We start from the raw sequence: 23,426 nt of genomic DNA on the forward strand, positions 1-23,426 counted from the left end.
ATTAAGGCCAAGAATATAAGCTCGTAGATGACAAGTAACAACGATGCGAGGGGCTTTGGGACTCTATATTCACTCCAATCAATACAGAGTCGATATATATTCAGGCCATTGCGAGGCCAAGCCAAATATATACAAAAAAGAAAAAAAAAAGATTCCATATCAGTCATGCAAACGTCGTTCCATTATATAGTGTATTTAGGTCCCAGCTTTCTCATATCAGCGTGACCAACATCAGCTGTGGTGATAATTTAGGATGACCGGCACCCCTAGGCCGACGAAGTGAAAAATGATGGGTACAATATCGACGGCGACAAGTCCGATACCTAGAGGTCATGTCAGCATTGAGAAGCCACACTTGTTTGTGTAGAGTCGGTGCGGGCATGCCCCCCACTTGTTAAATGATACAGCCGGTGCATCCGTGAATTTGTTGGCATCCCTGCCTCGGAACACGAATTCGGCAACGCAACTTTGGAGCTTGCATTCGAAGAGAAAATGGAGGGAAACTTACCACCATACACGACTAGTTTTGTGACAACTTCGACATCGTACCTGACCCTGGGTTTGACCAGCTTAGCAAAGACTTCCTTCTCGCCCAGCTCGTCTTGCTGACCAACGAACAACATCGGGTCTTGGTCATCCTTGTCTTCGCTGGGCGACACCAACACAGTGCCCTCACCCATCATACGCTCATAATCGCCCAGCCTGCCAGCACCGCTGACAGCGCTGCTATGCCCGGTCTGTTGCTCTTCCTCTGTTGTTCCGGGCAGCGGGGAGCCCGCCTTGAGATCCGCAATGCTGGGCTTACTCCGTATGCTTCCATTGCTGCCGATACTCTCGCGCCGCCTCCTGTCTCTGTAGGCTAGTGTCTCATATGCGTCAGCCGCACTCTGTGGCCCGATGCTAACAGACCTGCCACGGCCACCTCTTCTGATATTGTTGACGATCTTGGGGATCTCGCTCACGCTCGGCACCAAGTTGTCAACGCGCAAGCTGAGCGGTATGTTCTTGTACTCTGAAGCAGGCATGAAGAAGCGCCTCGGAAGCGCGAGGCCGAGCTTTTCTATAACACGGAAGAGATAAGGCAGCCCCTTGAGCAAGGTAGGCTTGGCGGCCTCACGCCATGCTATAACACAAAATACGCCAAACAGGATACGCACGACGGTTTTGACCCAACCAAGAGCCTCGAGATCGAACGGGTTCAGGGCGTAGAGTGAATTCGAAAAGTGCCATGTACCGACCTCAACGCCAATGACAACGCCAGCGAACGCAACACTGTCGTCGAAACAGGGGCAGTCGTCCGCGGGTTCAGGATGGACGCGGACGAGCACAAAAATGACCAGCGTCACGATCAGAACACCGGAGACTGCCTGGTCACGTAAGTACATCTCCACGGCTGGACCGTAGTAGAACTCGATAAGAGATATCACTGCGCCCATGATGGAGCCGATGATGACGTCCAAGAACCCGTGCATACCACAGTACAGCCGACCGAAGATGATGCTCGCAGTGTAGAAATAGGCGAGAAACTCGAGGGCGAATTTGGTGTTCGGTTGAAAAGCGTTTTCGGGCGAATGAAGCAGGAGGATGCCATAAACGGCAACCGATACAGCATTCGCAGAGTGAGTGGACGGGAAGCCATATTCCAGAGCCGCCGAGCCAGACATGGTAATCCTATGAAGTGGTGGAGAAAGCGGTCTAGGCAGAGAAAAGAAATCCTTGATGAAGCCGGTGAAGAAGACACCAGCGGCGAGAATATGGACCAGCCTGTCACCCATGAGCAATTGTGTTTATCATGCCATTTGAAGCAATGTACCGATCTTACTTACCCTTTGCCGAACGATGCGTATCCGCACCAGAACAGAATTGGTAGCCCTATCATGAAGAAGGTGTGCGTGCCTAGGTTCGCTGTGATGGCAAAGTAGCTATCCAAAGCCGGCGTGCGCAGTGTTTCCTGCAGCCATGCCAGATATGGTGTCTCCCATCGTATGAGGGGCAGCAGTTGCTGTCGCAGATCGTACCGCCATTTCGGGAGCGCTCTTCTGTCTGTGAACAAGGTCAGCCGGTGGCGCTCTTCATTTTCAAACCCCGTGCAAGAAGCAGCCGCTGTCGCAAGGTGTGCAAGACAGTGGTCGCATGAATACCATGCGCCCATACTAGTACGGGTGCGGAGACGGCCACAAGATTGACCTGGGACGAAACAGTAGCATCCACGTACAATGATCTAAGCTCCTCAAGCCAGCGTCTATAACAGGTTCCTTCTCTTCCGCTTTGGCTGCGGCAGAGGTGACGAGCTTTGGGAGTTCAGAGGAAGCGCTCGCGGCGCCATTGGCCTGCGAGTGATTCATCGGATGTGGTAGCAGGTGCCGCGCGTGTCTCCCGCCGTTGTTGTGTCTTGCTGATCTGGGGTGGTCGTGCGCCTCGTGCGGGTATGCATGAATGATCTCTTCGTCTCGGCCAGTGCGTCGAACAGCGCGATGATTGCCGTAGTCTAGTGGAAAGTGCGAAGAAGCTGCACATGGAGTTGTTGGGTACGGGTAGTGTCTAATGCTCGTCTTTCGTGCTCAAACTTTGGCGAAAGCTTGTGTTGAAGGTATCGTCCACGAGAGCATACAGTGACTTGAGTTCACTTGACCATACAAGTAGGCTAAGGTTAGGTTAGTTAAGCAGCCTCGGTGCATTAAATCCATCTGTACCGTACTGGACTGTACCGAGCTGTACCCTTCCCCCTCTGGAAATGCCCCTAAATCTCCAGTCCACACCCCTGCTGGCGCTGGTTTATGGGGCGCCGTCAGCCCTTGTCAGATCTCGTCAGAGCTTCCCAGGGCTGCGTTAGTGCCAGCTGCTGGCGGGTCCCGCGGTCCCCATCGCGTCAGTGACAACCACGAATACTCAGATGACGCTTCCGAAAAAGGGCACTCATGATTGTCATATATTGTCCTTGTAGATTCACCATTGCTTTACTCGGCGGCTTGATTGGTCGTCTAAAGATCCAGCCGAGATGGGAAGTCTCCTCAACAAGCACGCCGTAATTACGGGTGGCAGCCGTGGCATTGGTCTCGCCATTGCACACCGATTCGCTTCTGAAGGTGCGTCTATCACGCTCGTGGGCCGTGACCAGGCACGTCTCCAGAGTGCCCTCAAGAGTCTGCCGCCTCGGAGCCCCGAGGCCGATTGGGATCATAACTTTCAATCCTTCGACGTGAGCGAAATGCAGGGGTGGAGCGAACTGGTGAATAAGATGAAGCAAGTAGGTCAGAATTCATTCGTCTCTATGCCTGCAAGAAAGGAGGGCCTGGTCTTTTCCTCCATGCTGCACCTATACACGAAACACAATCTTCCGTGGCATAGATCGCAACCACGTAGTCTTATTTCCCGACTGACACGCCCTAGTCGAAGCAAAACATCGACATCCTCGTTAATGCGGCGGGTATCACCCAAGACTCTCTGCTGTTCAGAGGAGACCATGTCGAAAATCAACGTATCATCAATACTAACCTCATGGGCACCATGTTCGGTTGCCAGGTCACAAGCCAAAGGATGATCAAAAAGAAGACCAAGGGTCAGATGCTCTGATACCCTTTTTCCCACCGCGCGGCGAGGTTTACTAACTGCTCAGGCTGTATTATCAACATCTCCAGCTTACTAGCTGTCAAAGGGGGCCGCGGAGCCAGTGCTTATGCCGCTTCAAAGGCAGGCATTGTAGGTACGCAATCATCTAGACACAACTTTATGCATTCCTCATGCGGCAGAGATATCTAACGCGCAAAACGGCGCACTCTAGGTCTAACGCGCTCACTCGCCTCAGAAGTCGGCCAGTTCGGCATCCGAGTCAACGTCCTCCTGCCCGGGTATATTCAGACCGATATGACGGAATGTGAGTATATCGACCCAAACCTCCCCTGGATCAAACTCTCTCTCAAATCTGGCAGTCGAGTGGGCAACCAATTCCTGTACCCCCAATGAAACCAACCCTTCTCGTATATGGTACAACATAATTAATGTACAAGCCAATGCCCAGATATGAACCAGAAAGGTGGTCTTTCTGCTCAGATTCCTCTAGGTCGTTTCGGAACGGCAGAAGAGGTTGCAGATGCTGCAGCCTTCCTCGCCAAAAACCCATATGCGCATAATGCTGTGCTGAACCTAGATGGTGGCCTGTCGGCAACCTAATCACATGTCTAAGCCAATTTTAAATTCGGCTGGATGTAATCTCAATCGTCAATAAGAATGGCACCCGGAGCTGCAGCATCATCCACGACGACGATATCATCGTCATCAGGCCGTTGGGCAGTCTTTGCCTTCTTGGTGGATGATGGAGCGTCTGCGTCGTCATCCCGGGCCCGCTTAAGATCGTTGGGTCCAGCATCGCTGCCCAGGGTATGTTTTCCATTCGTCTGGGCAACACCATTGCTCTCCGGCACGGGCTCCTTCTTAGGCTTGCGAGGAATCTCCGGTGCCTTGTCTGGCTCCAGACCCTTGATAGGCTTGTCGCCAAGTGTCTCTTTCCTGTAAAGATAGATAAATCATTAGTGGTGGACCTGGTAGAATAACATGGGTGAACTTACGTTTCGAGGATGCTCAGAACGACGTTGACAAAAACGTCTTCGTCGGCCTCGTCAACGATCGTTAGGAAACTGCCCGATTTAAGACCTGTATGGCATCAGCGAGGTTCGTAGTGATAAAAAGTTTTCAATAACATATACCAATATCTGTCAGTTTCTTTGAGAGTGAATCCGTCTCGTCAGGGTCGTATAGTAGACCGCTTTCGCTGGTGATCGAGAACTCCTTGTCGTTATAACCAAGCTGAACCTTTGCAAAGTCTTCAACCACGTCATTCAAGGTTGCGCGAGATAGATCCACGTAGATGCCGGTGTAGAAGGACGAGCAGACCGGGCATTCCGGGTTGGGCTGTCGCGGTCGATCTGGTGCCAGAAGTCGTTGAGGGGCGAACGGCGTCAGAAACACCTCCTTTGCGTCATTATAATCGCCTTTGAGCACCTTGTAAGACTCTAGCACGCACACGCCAGCGACGATGGCGTTGGTGGTCGCAATGGCGGGGATGATGTTTCCGGCCATCTGCTTGATATCGAAGCGAGTCTTGAGATCAATGCCAAAGATGTGAGCGCGGATATTGGCGGCAGCGGCGACGAAATCAAGAGTATCCGGGTCATCCTTGTCGAATGCGATGGTAGGCGGCTCTGTCGTCTGGCCGTTCTCTTGCACCGTCTTCATCTCGGCTATGCGCTTGCTTAATCGGTCAAGACTGCTCTCAAAAACGGCCAAGTTCTCTTCCAAAGACCACTTCTTTTGGTCATCCTCGAGGAAGGAGTCGTCGATGGTCGGTACGCCGGGCTTAAGGGCTTCATACTCTAGTGCCGAGGGCTTTGATCTAGTCGTCCACATCTCCTCCATTGAGCATAATCTCTTGATGTCTGCGCTGAAGACCTTGTCGAAGAGCATTTGCGGAAACTGGGAGGTCCCTACAGAGTCCCGGATCATCTTTAGGGCTGCAGCTTCCTTCTTGAGCTCCTCGATTTCCTTGGCGTTGTCCGCATCTTCTGAATGGTCAAAGGCTGTCTCGTCTTCGCTCACGCCAAATACCTCGTTCAGGAGATAACTCTTGGCCCATACAATACAGTGAATAGGCTGACTCGGTGTGCTTCGGATGGTACAGACAGGGAATGATTTGGGGACATCTTTGGCTATACAGTCGTAGCAGGCTGTGACGCCCTTTTTAATCACCTGGACCTGTCCGTTGAAACCCGTCGTACCGCTTTCAATGAGAGGGACATCAGCTGCTAGACACATGCGGTTGACGTGCCGTCTTGCATCGAGGTTGTCCAGTGCATTGAAGACGAGCTTGAAACCGCGGAACCACTCGAGATTGAATTGGGCATCCTTGATGTTCGCGAAGTATGAGATGATGTTGACGTTGGGATTAAAGACTTGCGCAACCTCTTTCGCCACCTGTCATTCCGTTAGTACGGACTGGTCTGGATTCGTTCTTGCTCCCGCCCTCGTTCGCACCATACCTCAGCCTTGGATTTCTTGATGTGCTCATTTCGAAACAGGAACTGACGGTTCAGGTTGCTAAGATCGATAGTATCGAGATCGACGACGTGAATCTGGCCATAACCAGTAAGGACGAGGTTCTTGAGCAGTTCACAACCAATGCCACCGGCGCCAACCATGAGAACTTTTGCCTGTGAGATATTTGTTAGCCGGAAATCAAACTCGGTACTCTTGCGGCGCTCCATTGCGATCTGCCAGGTGCGCGAGCATGTGGTGGGATTGGGACGAAGCGCATGTGAGGGAGGGTGCCATCTCATATAGGCTGTTGTCGCAAGACCAAGACAAGCTCGGACGATCATGTATGGCGCGACAAGAGACATGCAGGTTTGCGCATACAAGGCAACCGCATATGCGCCGGTCCGCGATGTTTTGGGGGAAGGTCTCACCTCTTTCACAGCCGCATTGAGAGACACGCCAAGCGACTGGCGATTGTAGCTGTCGCGTGTGAGCGTGGTTGTAACAGCAGGTGCTGCCATGTTGGGCTAGGTATCGTCACGGTATCGGTGGTAGAAGATGCATATGGCGCAGGAGTTGTGATCGGCCAGAGGTGCTCTTGTAAAGAAGAGGTCGATGTCAAGGTCGAGGTCCAGATCAAAGTCCGAGGAAGAGGATATCTGCGGACTAGGTGACCTAACCGTAGTCGGTGTGGAAACGTAATGATGAGGCTGCTCAGTCAAGTTTAACTCAAAAGCCTGTGGCATCCACCCGTGTTGGCCTTGGGGAGGCTGTATAAAGCCAAGACGAATGTCAAGGCACGTGTGTATCTGAAGTAAGCCGCGCGTATCGGCTCGGTCGGGTTCTGACCACAGAGCGGCCAAAAGGTGAGCTGTCGATGCTGTGAATTTGAACACGGCAAAAGTTCAGTGCACGCTTCACGCGCGATTGCCGTACTGTACTTAAGAGAGAGAGGTAGGAGACTTGCGAAGAGCTTGGATGGGATGATGACAACCTTCCTTATTAGCCCCGTCGGTGCCAGGATTCTACTGTCTGGTACCTTTCCTCTGGTACCTTGAAGCTCCCCGCCAAACGCTGAAGGCTTTGGGGGTGGTGGGGCTGTTGAAGCCGGCGGGTGGGCGGCACTTGACGCAATTGGTCTTTAGGGTGCTTTAGCGTCCAACTCGCCTGCAGCTGCAGTGTGCACTGGCTAATACCTGGCGAATGCAGGAAATCGCTACCCTGCGATTTGCGGACTGTCGAATTAGGGCGGCGAACAACGGGTGACGGGCGACGGGCGACGGGCGACGGCTGTTGTAGCCCAGCCTATCTGCCTGAGATGCAAGGAGACGTTCGATTTTCAGGTTGATATTGGCAGTATGGGCATGGAAAGGATACAAGTTTGAGGGATTTGGTGTGTGATCTGGCCCTATGTTGATCCAGATAATCTGATCTGCTGCAATTTTCTATAATCTGCCAGGCTGAGCTCCACCGACAGTTCAAACTTTTAGAGGGTAGCCGCAAGTTGAGCCCAAAAGCAACTCTTGTCTGAGACCCCTTCGCAAGAACTCAAGAACTGCGACAAGAATAAATAAAATAGAAGAACAAGCCAGGGTCGGATCTCTACTGTCGTCATCAGAGTCGGGGTTTTTTCTTAATTGCTTAACAATGTCTGATGATGAAGTCGACCTCGAACTGCTTGCATTTCTCCGCCAGCATCTGCAAGGGAAGCCCAAGATCGAGGACGAACCCGAGACCGGCGTCCTCGAAAGTGCAGAATATGTTTACGACAACAGTATCGACGTTGCCGTGGACATGCGGGCAACCAAGAACGCCGCAGCCCTGATTCACCAACAGATGCAGGAAAAAGAGTATTCAACAGCAACATGGTCAGAGCACGAGCTACACCCAAAGACCAAGGATGAAACGACACTGGCTTTCATTTTCGTCATGGATCTTCTCAATTTCTCATTTTGGTCGTTGAGGCCCGAGGAAGATCGATTCGCCGTTGAGTACCAGGAGAAGAGATGGACCGGCTACTGGAGCCTAGTCGCCTCATTGCAGCGCGCCTTGGACGAAGGTGTGTCAACGCTCCATGTTTTGGTCGTCCAACATACAGAGATTCTGCAGACAACCCCTGGCAGATCACATGTCATTTGAGATTGGCACACCGAGACAGTCACGTTAACCACGATGTAAAGGGATTCCCATACTCGATCCTCACTATTGGCAAGATGAGGGAGAGTGCACCCTCGATTCCTTACGCCAAGTCTTCCGATCTTGTACAGACGAGGAAATCCCTCTGTTGGAATCACGCTTGTCGTGCCTGAGAGAGGCTGGACAAGTGTTATACGAGGTAGGTCGAACACCCAATCTGTCTACCCACTGTACCGAGCCGTCAGAAGCGCAAGCCAACACAGAATCTTGGGTGTCTGTAGAAGTACTCGTGTAGCATCACCAAATTGATCGAATCAGCCAACGGTTCCGCTGCAAGGCTAGTCAACACCCTGGCCAGCGACTTTCTTTGCTTCAGAGATGAACACCACTTTGATGGCCGGCGGAGGCCTGTTCGCCTGCTTAAGCGGGCTCAGATTTTCGTCGCCGACGTTTGGGCTTGCTTCAATGGTGAAAGCTGGGGGGAGTTCAACGACATCGACAAGATCACCATGTTTGCCGACTACCGGGTACCGCAAATTTTGGCCACCTTGGGTTGCATAGGCTATAGTCCGCCATTGCAGTCTCTGATAAGCCGCGGAGAGATGATTGAGAATGGTAGTCGACACGAAATGCAACTTCGAGGTATGGGTGGCATGTTTCAGTCTTTTTGCCCCTTTTACTGACTTTTTCTACAGCGACAAGTATCTGGTGTGTCGAACTGATCCGAAGAGAGATCAAGCGAGAGCATCCAGATGCTAAAGTCAACGCTATACTGATTGATTTCTTCTTGTATGACACGATGAAGCAACTGGAAGCACAAGGCAAGGAGAGCATGCCACACCACCGAACACGGAGCATATGGTACTGAATAAGGGCAACGTCTTCATATTTCCTGCTCTTAGGGTCAGGGCAATAGGTAGTCATGGGGCCGGATCAAGTCCGAAAGAGTTGCTCATGTGCGTCGTTGCAATTCGAGGCTTCCCGAAAAACTTGCTCAACACTGCCACAATCTCATCCGCCGAGAGCAAAACTTTACCCCATGTACTGCAGAGACGAACATCAATCCCCTTCTTGACCCAAGGCTATATAGGGCTAAATGAAAGGACCTCCACTAACACTCCACGAAACCACAGGTCATGGTGGTGTAGTGGTTATCCGCTCAAACCTATGGTTCTCAATATCCTTATCTCCTGGCTGAGCCGTCCTCCCTCAGCCACTCTTCTTTTTGCAGGTTGCGAGTTCGAGATGCGCAGATTGCCTGTGTAGGCTTTTTTCTTCTTCTTCTTTCTTTTCCTTTTCCTTCCTCCCACCTTTTGCTTCTTTGTACCAGTGTCGATCGCCATTAAAGAGTTCCAATACAGACCTATATGGGGAATGTCATGTCCAATCTCAACCACATGGACTTATTATCATCGTGGGAGTGGCAGCGCTCTAAAGCAACGCTTATTCCGAGAACCGTCAGCGAGTTCATAGTACCAATGTTAGGCGACGGAGCCCATATGACATGTAAACCACAAATTGTAGTATCCGAAGGGCGAGACAAACTTGGCTTCCAACAGAGAAGTCACTCATGTCAGGTTGACGAATTTCCAGCTATCGAGGTCTGACTGGACCGCAAAGGAGCACCATGCTTGTACTGTGCTGCAACTTCCCGTGACTGATTGTATCTTCCAGCCGACAACACGAGGTTCATATGAGCATAGCAAACCAATATTAACTGTAATACTCGATCAAATACAACATAGACAGCCGTGAAACAAGTCCCACAGTCCTAAGAGTTAAACGCCCAAGCCGAAGCAATTCAAATCATGCATCGAAAAGCCGACAACCAACAGTCACACAACTCGAAATCCCAAACTCGATCTCTCCCGATTCCAACGAACATCACCCACAGAAGCACTTTCTACCCATTTGAAACAAGTATCTTGACGGGGGAACAAGAACAAGAGGAAGAAATGCCAATAACACTAATGATGGCAAATGAAAAAGAAAGAAAAACTGTCTGGAGGACTACTATGGGGGTCCGTTCAACCGGAACGGCGCGGTGCTGGAGCTCTTTGACTCGGTGGTGAATGTGCGGGCCAGTCATCTGGCTCCTGCTGAACAGGTCGCATGGGAGCGGCCGCCGCCATCGGACAAGCCGCCCAGGATCCACTAGATATACGAGGGACCGAAAACATTCCCAGTCATGCCAGGTGCCATCCATGATATATAGAGCAGCGATGCTGGCCGTGATGGCAATAAGCAGAACTGGTGCTTGAGACACTACGAACATCTTTCTTGAGGATGCTTCATATAGTCGAGAAGAATCACTAAGCGCACATGAAAGTTGACTAGATCATCAAGAGCGTTATAATCGTCTATTCTCTGAAGCACAAATAATCTGAGGGAGTATCATATAAACAAAGACAGGCTCGCAGAAAACTTGGTGAATCGCAGTTCTCCCCCTTCTTCCCCAACACTCTACAATTTAAAAGGCAGCAAGAAGTGCAGCAATACCAACAGGCAGGGCAACGGCGGCAGTGCTGGAGCCCATTCTGAAACCGGCGTTCTTGGTGTTGTTTGTACCACCGGTGCTGTTGCCACTGCTGCTGGTGGTTCCGTTGTTCGTTCCAACAACGTTGGTGCCGTCATCCGCGAGAGGGGACACTACAACAGAGAGAGTCTAGAAGACATAATTAGCATGATTGAAGCTGAATTGGATGTTGTATCTTCGACTTACGTTGCCACTGGCATCCTTGATCGAGTAGTCGAAGCTGTAGTCACTGATGTCGATGATCTTGCCGACAAGGGCACCCTTGACACCGTTATCAATGATGTCCTGAGCTCCAGGTGGGACATCAGGCAGGGTGAAGTTGTTGCTGAACCCGTCCTCTTTGATCAGGGACTCGCTGCACTTGGGGGCAGTGTTGCTGCTGCTGCTAGCCTTGACGCTCTGCACGGAGGTCCAGTCAATGTCGAGGTACTGGTTCTTGAGGGACTCGTAGTCAGATAGCAGCTCAACGGAGCCATCATCGTTGATAGTGGCGAGACCGTATTCGTTCGCCTCCTGAGCAAACTCGTAGACGACACCGCCGCTGAAGACGTTCATCATGTCGGAGCCGTAGATGGACTGAATCTCGGTGAAAACACGAGGGCTAGGAGTGTTGCAACCGAACTCAGAGTAGAAGACGGGGACGGCGCTAGACTTGAACATGGCGACCAACTGGTCGTAGCCGGATTCGGTGAAGGTGCTGTTGCCACACCAGGAGTAGCTGTTCAAGGCGAACATGTCGGCGCGAGACATGTTGTCATCCTCTCCGTCAATGGAGCACTGGAAGTAGTTCCAGCTGTCCTCGAGAACATCACGGACGTCGGCAGCGGAGTATCCAACGGGGATGGCACGGTCAGCGTGGTTCTTGATGTACTGCTTCAAGTCACGAGTGACGGCGCGGATGTAGGGAGGAGCAGTGCCGCCCTGCTTGACGTTGGAGATGACCTCGTTTCCAGAGAAGAAGCCGAGAAGGTTGGGGTAGTTCTTGAAGTTGTCGACAATGGCGAAGGTACGGTTCAGGTAGGCGGCATAGTAAGACTCCCAAGGGGACTCGGAGTTGATAGACTCGCCGGACAGAGGGGAGTTGACGTCGATAAGCATGTACATGCCGGCCTTGTTGAAGACACTGGCGCACTCGTCGTGGTTCAAGTTGGGGTCCAGGTTGTAGACACGGATAGTGTTGATACCGAGGACCTGCATGAGGGCGGCGTCACGCTTGCACACATCGCCGTTGGAGAGAGGGTCCTTTCCGTGGCTGGGGTCGTAGCCGGCACTTCCACCGATCTGGTAGGCCATGCCGACGACCTGGAACTCATCGCCAGAGTCGGAGTTGATGAAGCGGTTGCCCGAAACCGAGATTGTGGGGACAGCGGCCGTGAGGGTCGCGCCCAGGGCAACGAGAGCAGATTGGAGCTACAGCGGTGACATGTCAGTTAAAGTCTGATTTGATTATACCATTACTCTAGCCAAGATGTTGCAGTTTTAGGTTTTGCAAGTGTGCTGCGCCGCTGTGCCGCCTGCGCCGTTGACACGCGAAGATCTGCACGGCAAACACATGTACATGTGTGTGGCTGGGTACTGTCCCGCTGGAATCAAATGATAAGCGCCATAAAGCATAACTTACAAGCATGTTCGCAGATCCTGAGACTCGTTATAGGCAGTTGAATATTAGTTGCGATAGCTATATGTGGGCTTGTTGTTTGTCTTTGGTATTTCGATTCGTTCTATGGTGTTTATGTCCGTTCGGGCTCAACTCGTCCGGATATCCAAAGGGCCAAGATGTGGTGTGTGTCGACAGAGATGTTTTCTGGATTACAAGAAAGATGCAAATGGTTGATTGCTTGTGAAAGAGTGACAAGAAAAGCAGGCAAAACCGAAGATGGTCTTGTTTGAAAGTGAATAAAACGAGGGGAAGCAAGTACACCCGGACGAACACGCCACGAAGACTCAGGAAGTTGAAGGAGTGACTGTGAATATGATCGCGACGGAAGCGCAGAAGGATGGAGCGGCCCTTTATTGATGAGTTGGGATGGGGAGGGGAGAAGGGGGGGGGTATCTACTGTAGAACTACGGTTAGAGTGTATTATTTCCCTTTCTCTTTCCATTGGCCATTCTCTTGGCCTTTTCCACTGGCCCTGTCTTTCCCTTGGCCTCACCTACCCAAGTGCCCGCCAATGCTTAGGTAGCGCCTGTCGCAGATTTGGGGGCGCCGCGAGATTGACATGGAGCATTGCCTGTGCCCATGACTTCAGTGGATCACCGATTGGGCAATTACTGCTCTTAGCGGATGCTGCAGCGGGCTCTACCCTGGAGATCTGGGTTCTGGGTGGGCCGTCGCACATGCACCTGTGGACCGAATTCCCGGTTTCGACTCTTGGCCGCCAATCAACGGAGCTGGCATGTTTTTCACGTTTTTAGCCCAGAAGGATAGTGTATAAGCTTAAAGGTACACCTTCAATTCAAAGGCGGATAAAGTTATTCTGTGGGTTTTATCACAAGACTTTCGCCCACGGCGGTACTCTGCGTTGCATGACATCCGGTGAATAAGAGCCGAAGGAAACCAACCGACGAAGTAACTAAACCTGTAGACAACTTTCCACAGCAAAACCTCGCATCTCACCAGAGTAATTCGCTTACAAGCTGGGGGGTGCTGACTGAGGTGGTATCGTACCTGCATATCTCTATAGAGGAACAGGGATCTGCCTCCGGGGGGCTGACAAACGGTTGCATGGGCCCCGAACCGTTTTGAAATATGGCCAAGATGCGAAACGGCTTGTTTAATTTGCCAATAACTTCCAAGTCGCACTGTAATTTTGGCCAATTCAGCAACTTCAGCGCTGCCACTTCTAGGACGGTTGCCCATCGTCTAGTTGGTCCTTGGAGTTTGCTTGGTATTGCTTGCCGGCTTCTCATTGCATGATCCAACTATTCCCCCACGGCTATTACGAAGGACCAAGTCTTTTAGAGCCTATATGATTGTATGCCCAAGACCGAGTCTCACCTGCTGGAGAGGCTGTGCAGCTTGTAAGTATCTTGTCGGCCTTTCTTGGAACCTTCTTGTCATCAGTTGTCGAAATCGACACAAAACTATCGAGGCCAAGGAGACACGAGAGGTTTCCGTTTACACAAACGCCATCGACCGTCCCCACCAAGAACCATAGTGTTAGACCAGGTGTGCGGACTCGGCTCGTCTTTCCAACGCCCTCTTATTGCTCTGCGCAAGCAAGTGAGTCCACGAGAGGGAGGAAGCAGGAGTGTCATTGACGTCCAACGACTCATCTAGAAAATGCAAGTATCGTATAGACAGGCGGGGGGGGCATGTGCACACTCTTGTCGCTTTCGAGCAGACCGAACACTGCATACACAGATGACGCCATGACCATCCAGTCGAACCTAAATCGCCGCGTTGAACATGCAGCAATGCCAGGTGCTCTACCTATAAGCTTGGCCGATGTCTTAATAAAAAGGTTCTGCATAACATGACCATGTGTATTGCAAAGGGACGTCACAATTCTCCTTGGATGCGGTAATTTTGAAACATGCGGTTCCCACCTGTCATTCATCTGTCTGACAATCACAATTCTGCAATCGCTGCAAATTCAGGGGTAGAGGCAGACGGGATCCCTGTCGCAAATGCAAACGTGATGGGAGGATGGGCCAAGATACTCCACATCATTTGGCACATGAATGAGTACAGATGAGTCCATGCAAACAGCTGTTCTCACCGCCTGCCCTCAGCACATATTGATGGCAGTTTCTGCCCACCAATTACCATGATAGCTCCACAAAATTCATCGAACCCGCCCAAGTCGCGCAAGTGGGATGGATGTGCCTGTGCCTCAGACCGATCAGGCTCCCGGAACTGTATACTCTAGCTCCGGCCTGCCACATGCTCCTCCGGCCCCTCAACATCACCGGTGCAAGTAGACGGCTGCTCAGTGTTCCACCCCATCCACGCCCCTTCTATTTCGCCCGTTACCGTAGCACAATGGCGCCCGGTATGTCGTCACCTCTCCATACATGATGGACCATCTTGTCGCCGGCAAATCAAATAAAAATAACCCAATCATTTAACTAACTGGTTTACCCCTCTCTCTCCCTGCAGTTCCTCCTCCTTCCGATCGCCGACCGCTCGTCATCTCCGGCCCCTCTGGCGTCGGCAAGGGCACGCTGTACGGCAAGCTCTTCGAGGCGCACCCGGACACCTTCACGCTGTCCGTGTCGCACACGACGCGCAAGCCCCGCGATGGCGAGAAGGACGGTGTCCACTACCACTTCGTCACCATGCAGGAGTTCGAGGACCTGATCGCCCAGAACGGCTTCGTCGAGCACGCCAAGTTCGGCAGCAACCGCTACGGCACCAGCAAGGCCACCATCCAGGAGCAGACCGCCAAGGGCAAGGTCGTCGTCCTTGATATCGAGATGGAGGTATGCGTGTCTCTTTTCTTCTTTCTTTTTTCTTCTTTCTTCTCTTGCACCAACAACTTCTTCTTCTTCTCTCCTCCCACCCTGCCCTCATAAGTCTGCTTTTATAGCCAGCGGAGCTCTTTGAAAACACCCCAGCCTATCAGACACGACAAAGAGAAAAAAAGGCAAACACAGACTAACACCGAGATCCTCGTCACAGGGCGTCAAGCAGATCAAGGCCTCGAGCATCGACGCGCGGTACGTCTTCGTGGCGCCGCCGAGCTACGAGACGCTGGAGCAGCGGCTCCGGGGCCGGGGCACCGAGACCGAGGACTCGCTGAGCAAGCGCCTGGAGCAGGCCCGGGTCGAGCTCGCCTTCTACGAGACGCCCGGGTCCCACGACGTCAAGATCGTCAACGACGACCTGGACAAGGCCTACGGCGAGCTCGAGGACTACGTCTACAAGTCCTCGTAGATCCGGATTTCCCCGCCGCGTCCGCTCTTTGGGATGGGGGACCGCGACGCTCCTCGATATAGACAGGAGACAAGGTGGTCATTGCTCTGCTATGAGAAGGAGCCAAGATGTTCTGCTTCAGGGGTTCGGCCAGCTGCGTTAGGAAATAAATAAATCTTCCGCATAGGGGGAAGGGGCATGGAAGATTGGCCAAGCTCTCTCCAGGCTCCGTGGTTTGGACAAGTGAACACAAAGTGTTAGATGCCCCTTACAATATCAGGACGTAGCACACGGTGTTCCAAGAACCTCTCCGCAGCCCATGGCTTGAACAGATGTGCCTTTTTAAATGGGCACGAGACCATTGCTATCTCCTTTAGCCATTAATGACTGTAACCGAATGAGTTTCTCACTCAGCCATGATTGTAAAGAGCAAAAGACTACGAACGTCTCTACTACAGGCTGCGAGTCCACACGGCGCTGTAGTATACGGGCCTCGCTGACTCCTGGGTTTTGATACAACACCGCCGGCACGATAGGATCTCACATGGCACTTCTCTCGAATAAACACGGCACAGGTAGGGTTTTCAAACTTGATCTCAATTAGTCTTTAGAGCATGGTATGAAAAAAAAAATTGAAGAAAGCTTCGGCCAATACTACAAGGAAAATAATAAGAACTGTCAAGTTTCCCTGTCAGGGAGGAAATACTGCTGGCTGGCTTGCACTTCGAACCAAGACATAGCAAGGCTCGAACAATCATAACTAAGGCCGAACTCCGACCAGTCGACCATCTGATTTCTCAGATATCCGGCTCGCCCTCCTCCAGCAGCCTCTATGCACTCGGCTCCTTTTGGTATCCTCGATTTTCGTAAGAAATTTGCGCTGCGTCCGAGGGCAATGTGGTATCTTTCGCGCCAAGCTTCGCGCGTGAAGCGTAAAGAGGTGTTGTTGATTTGTCGTCATTAAAGTGGGAATATGGGAAAAGGACTCTCGCGGAGACACGGTGCTAGAAACAAACTCAGGTCTCGCAAGAGGCACAAACAACTCAAATGCAGCATGCACATTTAGTTGTAGCCGTTCATGGTCATGCGCTGAGAGTTTCGGCTCAGCTCCCGCTCGGCGGCGGGAGAAATTGGCCTGCTGCCACCCTGAGCACTGCTCTCCTTGAGCGCAAGCAGCTGCTTGGCACGGAAGGTCTCGTAGTGGATCTGCGATGTAGTCTCGATGAGATCTTGCAAGTGGGTTCGCAGAAGGAAGTTTCGGAGGTAGACGAATTCGCAGTGGTTCTCATCCTCGACGTTGATGACGCCCCATCGGTTCTGGCGTCCGCGCACTTGCTTGCCGTTAACAATAATGGACTTCTCTGAGCCGACAACGGCGAAAGGAATAAGGCTCTGCTTCAAGTTAGTGCCGATCCAGGCAAAACGATGTCGGGTATCTGGTGACTGACCTTGATCTGGGTGTTGATAGCACGCTCCTCGTCGTCGAGCTCCTCGCTGTCGTAGGGGTACATCTTCAAGTTGTGGAAAGCAAACTCCTCCTTGATGCGCTCCTTGAAGGCCTGTCTCTCCTCGAGGGTCAGGGAGTCGGCCTTGGCAATAACGGGAACGACGTTGACAACATCTGAGAGCTTCTTGAGGACGACGATATCGATCGGCTTAAGAGAGTGGCCAGAAGGCTGAATGAAGAACAGGCAGCAGTGGATGCGGGTGTCCTGGATGTATCGCTCACGCTGGGCAGTAAGCTCCTTGCGCAGGTAGGCCGAGTGCTGGTCCTTGATATACTTGACGATGGGGTCCCAGCAGCGGTCGTTGTTCACGAGATCACCGTATCCGGGGGTGTCGACAATGTTGAGCTTGAGGCGCACGCCGTTCTCCTCAATGTTGTGCGAGACGGGGTGGATTTCGGTGGTGTTTCGGATCTGCTCGTCGGGAAGCATACGACCTTTCGAGTCCATCAAGTGGGAGGCGAAGATGGTGTTGATGAGCGTCGACTTGCCCAGACCAGTTTGTCCTGTTGGCGCGGGTTAGCAGACTGGTTCTTCTGGCAGCAAGCAAAGGACATGACCGCGATGAAACCAGAGGGATGCGGCGTTACGCAGCCAGCCAGCCGTGTTTGTTTGTTCGTATACATACCGACGCAGATGACATTGAACTGGAAACCTCTCTTCAGCAGCTTGCGCTCGATCTGGGAGGTGATACTATCAAAACCAACATGTGTGTTGGGGTAGACGGTAGCGGAAGCCATTGCTTATGTGGTGTGGGATGAAGTGCAGATGGGCGTGTTTCGTATTCCGAGGAGGTCCAACAAGGCAGGGAGAGAGTGGAATTGAATGAATGCACGCGGGTTTGACACGGATTCAATGGGGAGAGAATGGAAAAAGAGAGGTCGTCGGGTGGTGTTGAGGGAAACAAATCAGCTGGAGAAACTTGACGTGGAGTCGGACGTTGTCGAAAACAAAACGAAACGTGGATGTAGTAAGTAGGAATAAGGGTCCGGAAGCTTGGAGGTTTCTCCAAGGTCGAAAGGTTAGCTGAGGTTGTTGGCCGTGGCCCCCTTGGGTTTTGGTCAGGCCAACTCCAGCCAACTCCAGCCAACTCAAACTTAGGGGACTCTTTGGGCTTTGGACTTGGGCTTTGGGGGGGGTGGTTCGTTCCTTGCCAGACAATAATTTCCCGGGCTTGACTGGGGAGGCAGGCATGTAACTAACCTAGGTCAACTAACTACTCGGTGCAGTGTAATCCAGTGTTCTCCAGTGTCCAGTCTCTCCAGTCTCCGGTATTTGCAACTGGCGAACGCAAATGTCGGGCTGGCTTCAGGCTTCAGGTCCCCCCTTTGCGTGTGTCTTCGCACTTGCACTTGCTCGCTCACAAGCCGCAATTGAGGGTCCAGCAAAAGGGGGAAAGCGGACTGGGGGCCGTTGATAGGTCGGCCTGCGTCTGTGCACTATACCAGTTCCGGGGGTTGGAGCGCTGGATGAATTGCAGGTCTGGCAGGGGTCTGGGTTCGGATGAGCTTTGGCGCTTTGGCGCTTTTGGCCGTGAAACTTTTTGGAGCTATCGCCAGCGATCCATCAAACGCAGCGAGCCACACACGACGACGACGTTTCCACGCTCCGGCCAGTCCAACACAGTACATCGCATTCTAGAGGGACCACCCGGGGGATACAAAACGCACTGGGATTCATCGAGGGCGCGAAAAAAAAAAACAGAAACAAAAAGGACAAGCGATCCGACTCACGACATCACCATGGCCGCCGTTCAGCAACTGCGATTTGCTTCGGCAGTCTCATCGCTCTTACCGCGATTGTCTTCGACCACATTTGCTTCGTCTTTCAGATCGACTCTCCTTTTCGCACAGCAATCGCGCCAGTCGTCCTACCCCACGTGGCCATCCCTAGCCATCGCTCTCCCTGCGGCCCTGCAGAGCATCCCCGGCTTGCTAGGCGACATCTGGGAGGGTATCCTCAAGGCTGTGCCCAAGAAGAAGACGTCACACATGAAGAAGAGACACAGGCTCTTGGCCGGAAAGGCTCTCAAGGACGTCACATCGTTGAATAAGTGCCCGGCGTGCGGAAGCACCAAGAAGATGCACACATTATGTCCTACGTGCATGGGTAGTATGTGCCCCCTCCTGAGGCCTCTCTTGAATAGCCAGCCCAAGAACCAATGCTAACCGCGCAACAGAGATCCAAGGCATGTTCCCCAACACCTCGAAGCCCGCAGAGGAGACAGGAGCTGCCGCGTAGGACAACCACAAGGCTGTGTGCTATCATGTATAAAACAAGGGTAACCATATGAAATAAGAAGATGGGAAATCGCATCAGACCGGCGTTCAGGCTTAGAGACAATATCCAACCCCCATTGAGAGGGCTGTGTAAATGTATAACACCAAAAAAAATATTTACTTGATCGAGATGGGCCATGTTTTCGGAGGTGCTTTCTAATTGCGTAGGCTGATGTGCTATCATGTGTTGAACATTTTATGTATGCAAAGTTTTGTCCGTTCAGTGATGCAATCATTCTCTACTACGCGCCAAATTGACCCCACCAAAGCTCTGAATCTTGAACATCATCACCAGAAAAAGTAACATCCCACACTACAACTTGAGCGCATGGATTGGTAAACCATGGTAAGCATATTTCAGTGACTGTCATAGAGGCTGGTGTTGATTATCATACAGTCTAAACAGTATCTAACCACGCACACCGTGGACAATGGTTAGCATTCCCGCCTGCGCACCCCTCCATCCACACCTACTTTCAACCCAGCTCAAGAGACCCGAACAGCTCGGCCGTAGCAGAAGCTAACTCACAGCCAGCACATGTCACCGACATCTTCTCTCTTGCCGCGACTTCCACATCCTTACTGTCAGCCTCGGGTTCCTCGACGCTGCACGTTCACTCCACGAAAGACCAGACCTTCCCACTTGCCCAGTCCATCAGCAATGCCCACAAGCTGGGCTGTCACCACGTCGCCGTATCACGAAATGGCAAGGTAGCGGCCTCCGCAGGCTTCGGCGGCGAAGTCAAGCTCTGGAAGCAGTCTGAACTAGGCTCGGGAGATTGGGAATCCCATGGCGAACTCAACACAGCAGGCGGCGCAAATGCCAGCAGCGCAAAGAAGGCCGGCGAGGTATGGGCCATCGCGCTCAGTGAAGAAGGCATGTACTTGGCCGCGACGACGTACGACGGGCGGATCAACGTCTGGAGCCTCGAGACGCCCGAGGGCAAGAAGATCCAGGAGTACGAGACAGGCAGCGGCGGTTCGGGCAGTTTTGGTCTCTCCGTCGACCTGAGTCGGGATGGCAAGTGGACTGCCTCGGGGCACCAAAGCGGGGCTATATATGTGTTCAACAATGACACTGGAAAGATCCAATACTCCCTTCCTGGTATGTAACGCACGCCTTGTGGTCGTATCCACTACGGTGCCGAACACTTTTATGCTGGCAGTGCTCACAATGATGCAGGATTGGTCAAGCCGGTTCGTGCAGTCGCTTTCTCCCCAGCCGGCTCTAGACTGGCCGCTGCCGGCGACGCAAGCATCATTGCCCTCTACGACATGAAGCACGGTGAGCACGTCGGTAACCTAACGGGCCACGCTGCTTGGATCACAAGTATTGACTGGAGCGACACTGGTGAATATCTGCTGAGCGGCTCGTTCGACGGCAAAGTCAAGGTATGGTCTATCGAACGCAGCGCATGCGTGGCTACGCACAACGAGACAGACAAGGCTCTCTGGAGTGTCAAGTGGCTACCTAAGACTACGAAGAACGAGATGTTCGTCACGGCCGGAGCAAACAGGAGTTTAACCTTCTACCGCGAGGCAACTGGCATATGATGAGGCGCCCAGTTTCTGGGTGGCACACTTGGCGGGGGCACAACGTTTCTTGTGGTAGATTGATTGTATCTAAAACCACTCGGCAGCACTCAGGAACGATCGAGAAAGGACGGGGTCTGCATGTTGTGATGGCATTTGCTTGGCAATGGCGTTTGAGAAAAGGTCCCGGAAAATCAAAGTAGCTACTTCCCACTTGGGTGATGACATGAATTCAAAATGGCCATGGACGTTTTGCAACAGATTATGCAGGATACGAATCCTAATACATATTACAATTTGCATTATGGACATTCTGCGGTACACCTGAGAATAGCTGGGTATGTGAGTATAATCGAATTAAATTGGCTGCCGAACGGTCACGTGCTCTGGCACCTGGTTCGTGTTGCCCCACCAACTTGGAGCGTTTCCTTCTCCCCAGCGTTAGTGAGGTCACAACGTCATTACAGCGCTATTACGGAATAACTTACATGGTGTCTGCCTTGGGGTCTCAACTGCAAGCACCATACTAGTCTAGCCGGGCTAAAACGACCATCTCAAACAATACCTGCTTTGCGCAATTGAATCCGGACATACAAGGTATCACGATACCTGGGAATTACCCATCAGCAAGCACCATACATCCAAGTTAGAAATCGAAGCGACTCTCATCCAAGGCAAGATGCCAGTCACACGCCGCAGCTCAGGCGGCGCCCGCTCATCCAACGGCAAGCAGTCCACCTTGTCCTTCAACCACAGGGTGACGAAATCCGTGCCCAAGTCGGCAAAGGCAAAGGACACAACCCCGATCAAGGCCTCGCCGCTGAAGAGGCAGGTCAAGGAGGAAGATCTCGCCGAGGAGGACGTGCGGCAAGAGGAGATCGAGCGGTCCGAACCGGAGCCCGTGGCCACACAAGTCCTCGAGGAGCCGCGGGAGGACAAGTCGGACGCCGAGCTCAGGGCCGCGAGGGTCAGCGACAGGCAGATCTCGGCTTATTGGAATAAGCTGGAGAGGGAGCGCAAGTCCAAGAGGGTCCACCAGGAGGACCTGACGCTGGCAGAGAAGGTGCTCAGGTACTTTGATGTGAGCAATCAGTATGGCGTAAGTTGACCATCTCTCCCCGGCCCCCGGTATCGGTTTTGGGGGGTTTTTTTTTTTTTTTTCATTTGGCGATGGGAGGAAATGCTAATTTTAGTGCAGCCTTGTGTTGGCATCGAGAGGATGAAGCGCTGGCAGCGGGCAGACAGACTGGGTCTGAACCCGCCCGTGGAAGTTTTGGCTGTGCTGCTGAAAGAGGAAGAGAAGCACACCAAGGATGTCGAGACAGCGCACATCGACTACATCCTTAACTCAACCGCTGTTGGTGCTACCTCTTGAAGTTAGATCGAGTGGAGGTATGGCGAAGAACATGGTGCATACCATTCTGTGCTTTGGAGTTACGGTTGCTTTCGACAGTTCAGGGGGATTAGGGATATCACACGCAAGGCGTTATTTTCCAGGGACATGTCACGACACTTTGATACGACACATGCTTATGCGGTAGGCTCACGCAGATATGGTCACGAAATATATTTGCGACTCTAGCTATATCCGTATTGGCAGAATACAACAAGCTGGGCACATTAGTGTTGAGGCATGTGAAATTACTATTGGTAAACAGAGTACCCTGAGGTGGCGATCACTTTTCTTGAGCAGCTGCAGCAGCCTGTAGCTCCAAGGTTCTAGCAAGCCAACCTTCCGGTGCTATTCCGTCCGTGACGAGCGTTTTACTTGCGAACAACCACCTCCCATCGCTCTGCTTCCTCAGAACAGAATCCCAACGTCCCCAGTGATCGGGAAATTTGACGTCAGTGCCGGCAATGACGTAAGTCTGGCAGTTCACCTCGCCCGGGGAGGCGAACTGCACGTCGACCGTCGTAATGTGATGCCTGAGGAGCTTCGGCTCGTTGGCGCGGGTGAGCTGGCCCAGCTCGTTTGGCCTGACTTTGCGGCCGTCTTGAAGCTGCACGAACCCGTCCGGCACGAAGAGCTTGGCGATCTCGTCGTGGTCGGCCGATTCGCGGGCCACGGCGGCGTAGCGATGGATCGTGCTCATGATCAGGGAACGATCCTGGGCCTCATCGCTCGCGCGCAGGCCACTGGAGATGCCGCCTGGGAGGATCTTGCTGCTCATCTTGTGCTGGGTTGTTCGTGACTCGCGCCGCTTCCAGTGCAATGTGGGCACGTGGTCCTGCTGCAAATGTGTAGTTTCGAGGTGGATCTAAGTATTCATTGGCCTATATCGATATCCCCCGTCCCGGTGGCTTTGCAGTCTTATATCGCGGTCTGATTTTAACGTGCTTCGGTCTTACCAACCGTCCTAAGTCCGAATAGTCCGAGCCCTGGTTGATTTATAAACAATGCCATCTCAAAGCCACCTGATTGTATATCAGTAACGGTGTTCTGAGAAAGACCGAGATTTCCATCAAGTCGAATTCTTTTCAGCTGATGGCACCATTTTTAGCTGGGTTTCGAAGTATAAGTGAACTTCATGGTCATGGTAGTCTAACCGCAC

At 52.3% G+C, this 23,426-nt stretch overlaps 10 protein-coding genes across 10 annotated transcripts; 5 read left to right on the plus strand and 5 right to left on the minus strand.

The window, feature by feature from the left end:
* Positions 1–9: 9 nt before the first annotated feature.
* BKA67DRAFT_89506 (phosphatidic acid phosphatase type 2/haloperoxidase) lies at positions 10–2,726 on the minus strand. Its single transcript, XM_046109528.1, has 4 exons — positions 2,216–2,726; positions 1,827–2,043; positions 509–1,764; positions 10–323 (listed from the first exon to the last, which is right to left on the minus strand). Exons 1-4 carry the CDS (start codon positions 2,343–2,345, stop codon positions 232–234), a joined length of 1,695 nt encoding a protein of 564 aa, XP_045952433.1. The 5' UTR covers positions 2,346–2,726; the 3' UTR covers positions 10–231.
* A 272-nt stretch (positions 2,727–2,998) lies between these two features.
* On the plus strand, positions 2,999–4,170 carry BKA67DRAFT_663797 (uncharacterized protein; the record flags this gene model as incomplete). Its single annotated transcript, XM_046108253.1, has 5 exons — positions 2,999–3,247; positions 3,391–3,559; positions 3,617–3,703; positions 3,806–3,874; positions 4,019–4,170. The coding sequence occupies 5 exons, from the start codon at positions 2,999–3,001 to the stop codon at positions 4,168–4,170; spliced, it is 726 nt and encodes a 241-aa protein (XP_045952434.1).
* Positions 4,171–4,211: 41 nt separating this feature from the next.
* Positions 4,212–6,548, minus strand: BKA67DRAFT_525900 (ThiF family protein; the record flags this gene model as incomplete). Its single annotated transcript, XM_046098704.1, has 5 exons — positions 4,212–4,506; positions 4,566–4,650; positions 4,698–5,967; positions 6,033–6,203; positions 6,459–6,548. 5 exons carry the CDS (start codon positions 6,546–6,548, stop codon positions 4,212–4,214), a joined length of 1,911 nt encoding a protein of 636 aa, XP_045952435.1.
* A 995-nt stretch (positions 6,549–7,543) lies between these two features.
* BKA67DRAFT_89704 (uncharacterized protein) lies at positions 7,544–9,281 on the plus strand. Its single transcript, XM_046109529.1, has 4 exons — positions 7,544–8,086; positions 8,208–8,362; positions 8,445–8,805; positions 8,859–9,281. The coding sequence occupies exons 1-4, from the start codon at positions 7,675–7,677 to the stop codon at positions 9,029–9,031; spliced, it is 1,101 nt and encodes a 366-aa protein (XP_045952436.1). The 5' UTR covers positions 7,544–7,674; the 3' UTR covers positions 9,032–9,281.
* Positions 9,282–10,633: 1,352 nt separating this feature from the next.
* BKA67DRAFT_595420 (Glucanosyltransferase-domain-containing protein) lies at positions 10,634–11,992 on the minus strand (the record flags this gene model as incomplete). Its single annotated transcript, XM_046105161.1, has 2 exons — positions 10,634–10,828; positions 10,886–11,992. The coding sequence occupies 2 exons, from the start codon at positions 11,990–11,992 to the stop codon at positions 10,634–10,636; spliced, it is 1,302 nt and encodes a 433-aa protein (XP_045952437.1).
* A 2,692-nt stretch (positions 11,993–14,684) lies between these two features.
* BKA67DRAFT_663801 (guanylate kinase) lies at positions 14,685–15,578 on the plus strand (the record flags this gene model as incomplete). The annotated part of the gene is made up of 3 exons (XM_046108254.1): positions 14,685–14,694; positions 14,802–15,124; positions 15,324–15,578. 3 exons carry the CDS (start codon positions 14,685–14,687, stop codon positions 15,576–15,578), a joined length of 588 nt encoding a protein of 195 aa, XP_045952438.1.
* An 889-nt stretch (positions 15,579–16,467) lies between these two features.
* BKA67DRAFT_89719 (Septin-type guanine nucleotide-binding (G) domain-containing protein) lies at positions 16,468–18,139 on the minus strand. Its single transcript, XM_046109530.1, has 3 exons — positions 17,691–18,139; positions 17,006–17,568; positions 16,468–16,949 (listed from the first exon to the last, which is right to left on the minus strand). The coding sequence occupies exons 1-3, from the start codon at positions 17,800–17,802 to the stop codon at positions 16,620–16,622; spliced, it is 1,005 nt and encodes a 334-aa protein (XP_045952439.1). The 5' UTR covers positions 17,803–18,139; the 3' UTR covers positions 16,468–16,619.
* A 1,450-nt stretch (positions 18,140–19,589) lies between these two features.
* Positions 19,590–21,174, plus strand: BKA67DRAFT_582773 (meiotic recombination protein). The gene is made up of 4 exons (XM_046104017.1): positions 19,590–19,687; positions 19,739–19,775; positions 19,877–20,446; positions 20,525–21,174. Exons 1-4 carry the CDS (start codon positions 19,685–19,687, stop codon positions 20,893–20,895), a joined length of 981 nt encoding a protein of 326 aa, XP_045952440.1. The 5' UTR covers positions 19,590–19,684; the 3' UTR covers positions 20,896–21,174.
* Positions 21,175–21,553: 379 nt separating this feature from the next.
* Positions 21,554–22,249, plus strand: BKA67DRAFT_540922 (putative DNA polymerase delta subunit 4; the record flags this gene model as incomplete). Its single annotated transcript, XM_046100835.1, has 2 exons — positions 21,554–21,973; positions 22,073–22,249. 2 exons carry the CDS (start codon positions 21,554–21,556, stop codon positions 22,247–22,249), a joined length of 597 nt encoding a protein of 198 aa, XP_045952441.1.
* Positions 22,250–22,550: 301 nt separating this feature from the next.
* On the minus strand, positions 22,551–23,045 carry BKA67DRAFT_663805 (uncharacterized protein; the record flags this gene model as incomplete). Its single annotated transcript, XM_046108255.1, has 1 exon — positions 22,551–23,045. The coding sequence occupies one exon, from the start codon at positions 23,043–23,045 to the stop codon at positions 22,551–22,553; it is 495 nt and encodes a 164-aa protein (XP_045952442.1).
* Positions 23,046–23,426: the final 381 nt, after the last annotated feature.

This window comes from Truncatella angustata (assembly GCF_020726525.1).
Source record: "Truncatella angustata strain MPI-SDFR-AT-0073 chromosome Unknown BKA67scaffold_10, whole genome shotgun sequence".
NCBI classification, from domain to species: domain Eukaryota; kingdom Fungi; phylum Ascomycota; class Sordariomycetes; order Amphisphaeriales; family Sporocadaceae; genus Truncatella; species Truncatella angustata.

Coding starts and splice junctions, on each gene's coding strand:
- BKA67DRAFT_89704 (XM_046109529.1), top strand. CDS start 7,675: ATGTCTGATGATGAAGTCGACCTCGAACTGCTTGCATTTCTCCGCCAG. Junction 8,087..8,207: donor GCAGCGCGCCTTGGACGAAG/GTGTGTCAACGC, acceptor CACGATGTAAAG/GGATTCCCATACTCGATCCT. Junction 8,363..8,444: donor CTGGACAAGTGTTATACGAG/GTAGGTCGAACA, acceptor GGGTGTCTGTAG/AAGTACTCGTGTAGCATCAC.
- BKA67DRAFT_89719 (XM_046109530.1), bottom strand. CDS start 17,802: ATGGCTTCCGCTACCGTCTACCCCAACACACATGTTGGTTTTGATAGT. Junction 17,569..17,690: donor GTTCAATGTCATCTGCGTCG/GTATGTATACGA, acceptor CCGCGCCAACAG/GACAAACTGGTCTGGGCAAG. Junction 16,950..17,005: donor CTATCAACACCCAGATCAAG/GTCAGTCACCAG, acceptor AACTTGAAGCAG/AGCCTTATTCCTTTCGCCGT.
- BKA67DRAFT_89506 (XM_046109528.1), bottom strand. CDS start 2,345: ATGAATCACTCGCAGGCCAATGGCGCCGCGAGCGCTTCCTCTGAACTC. Junction 2,044..2,215: donor CTTGAGGAGCTTAGATCATT/GTACGTGGATGC, acceptor CCTTGTTCACAG/ACAGAAGAGCGCTCCCGAAA. Junction 1,765..1,826: donor TACGCATCGTTCGGCAAAGG/GTAAGTAAGATC, acceptor CATGGGTGACAG/GCTGGTCCATATTCTCGCCG.
- BKA67DRAFT_582773 (XM_046104017.1), top strand. Junction 19,776..19,876: donor CACGCACACCGTGGACAATG/GTTAGCATTCCC, acceptor ACTCACAGCCAG/CACATGTCACCGACATCTTC. Junction 20,447..20,524: donor GATCCAATACTCCCTTCCTG/GTATGTAACGCA, acceptor ACAATGATGCAG/GATTGGTCAAGCCGGTTCGT.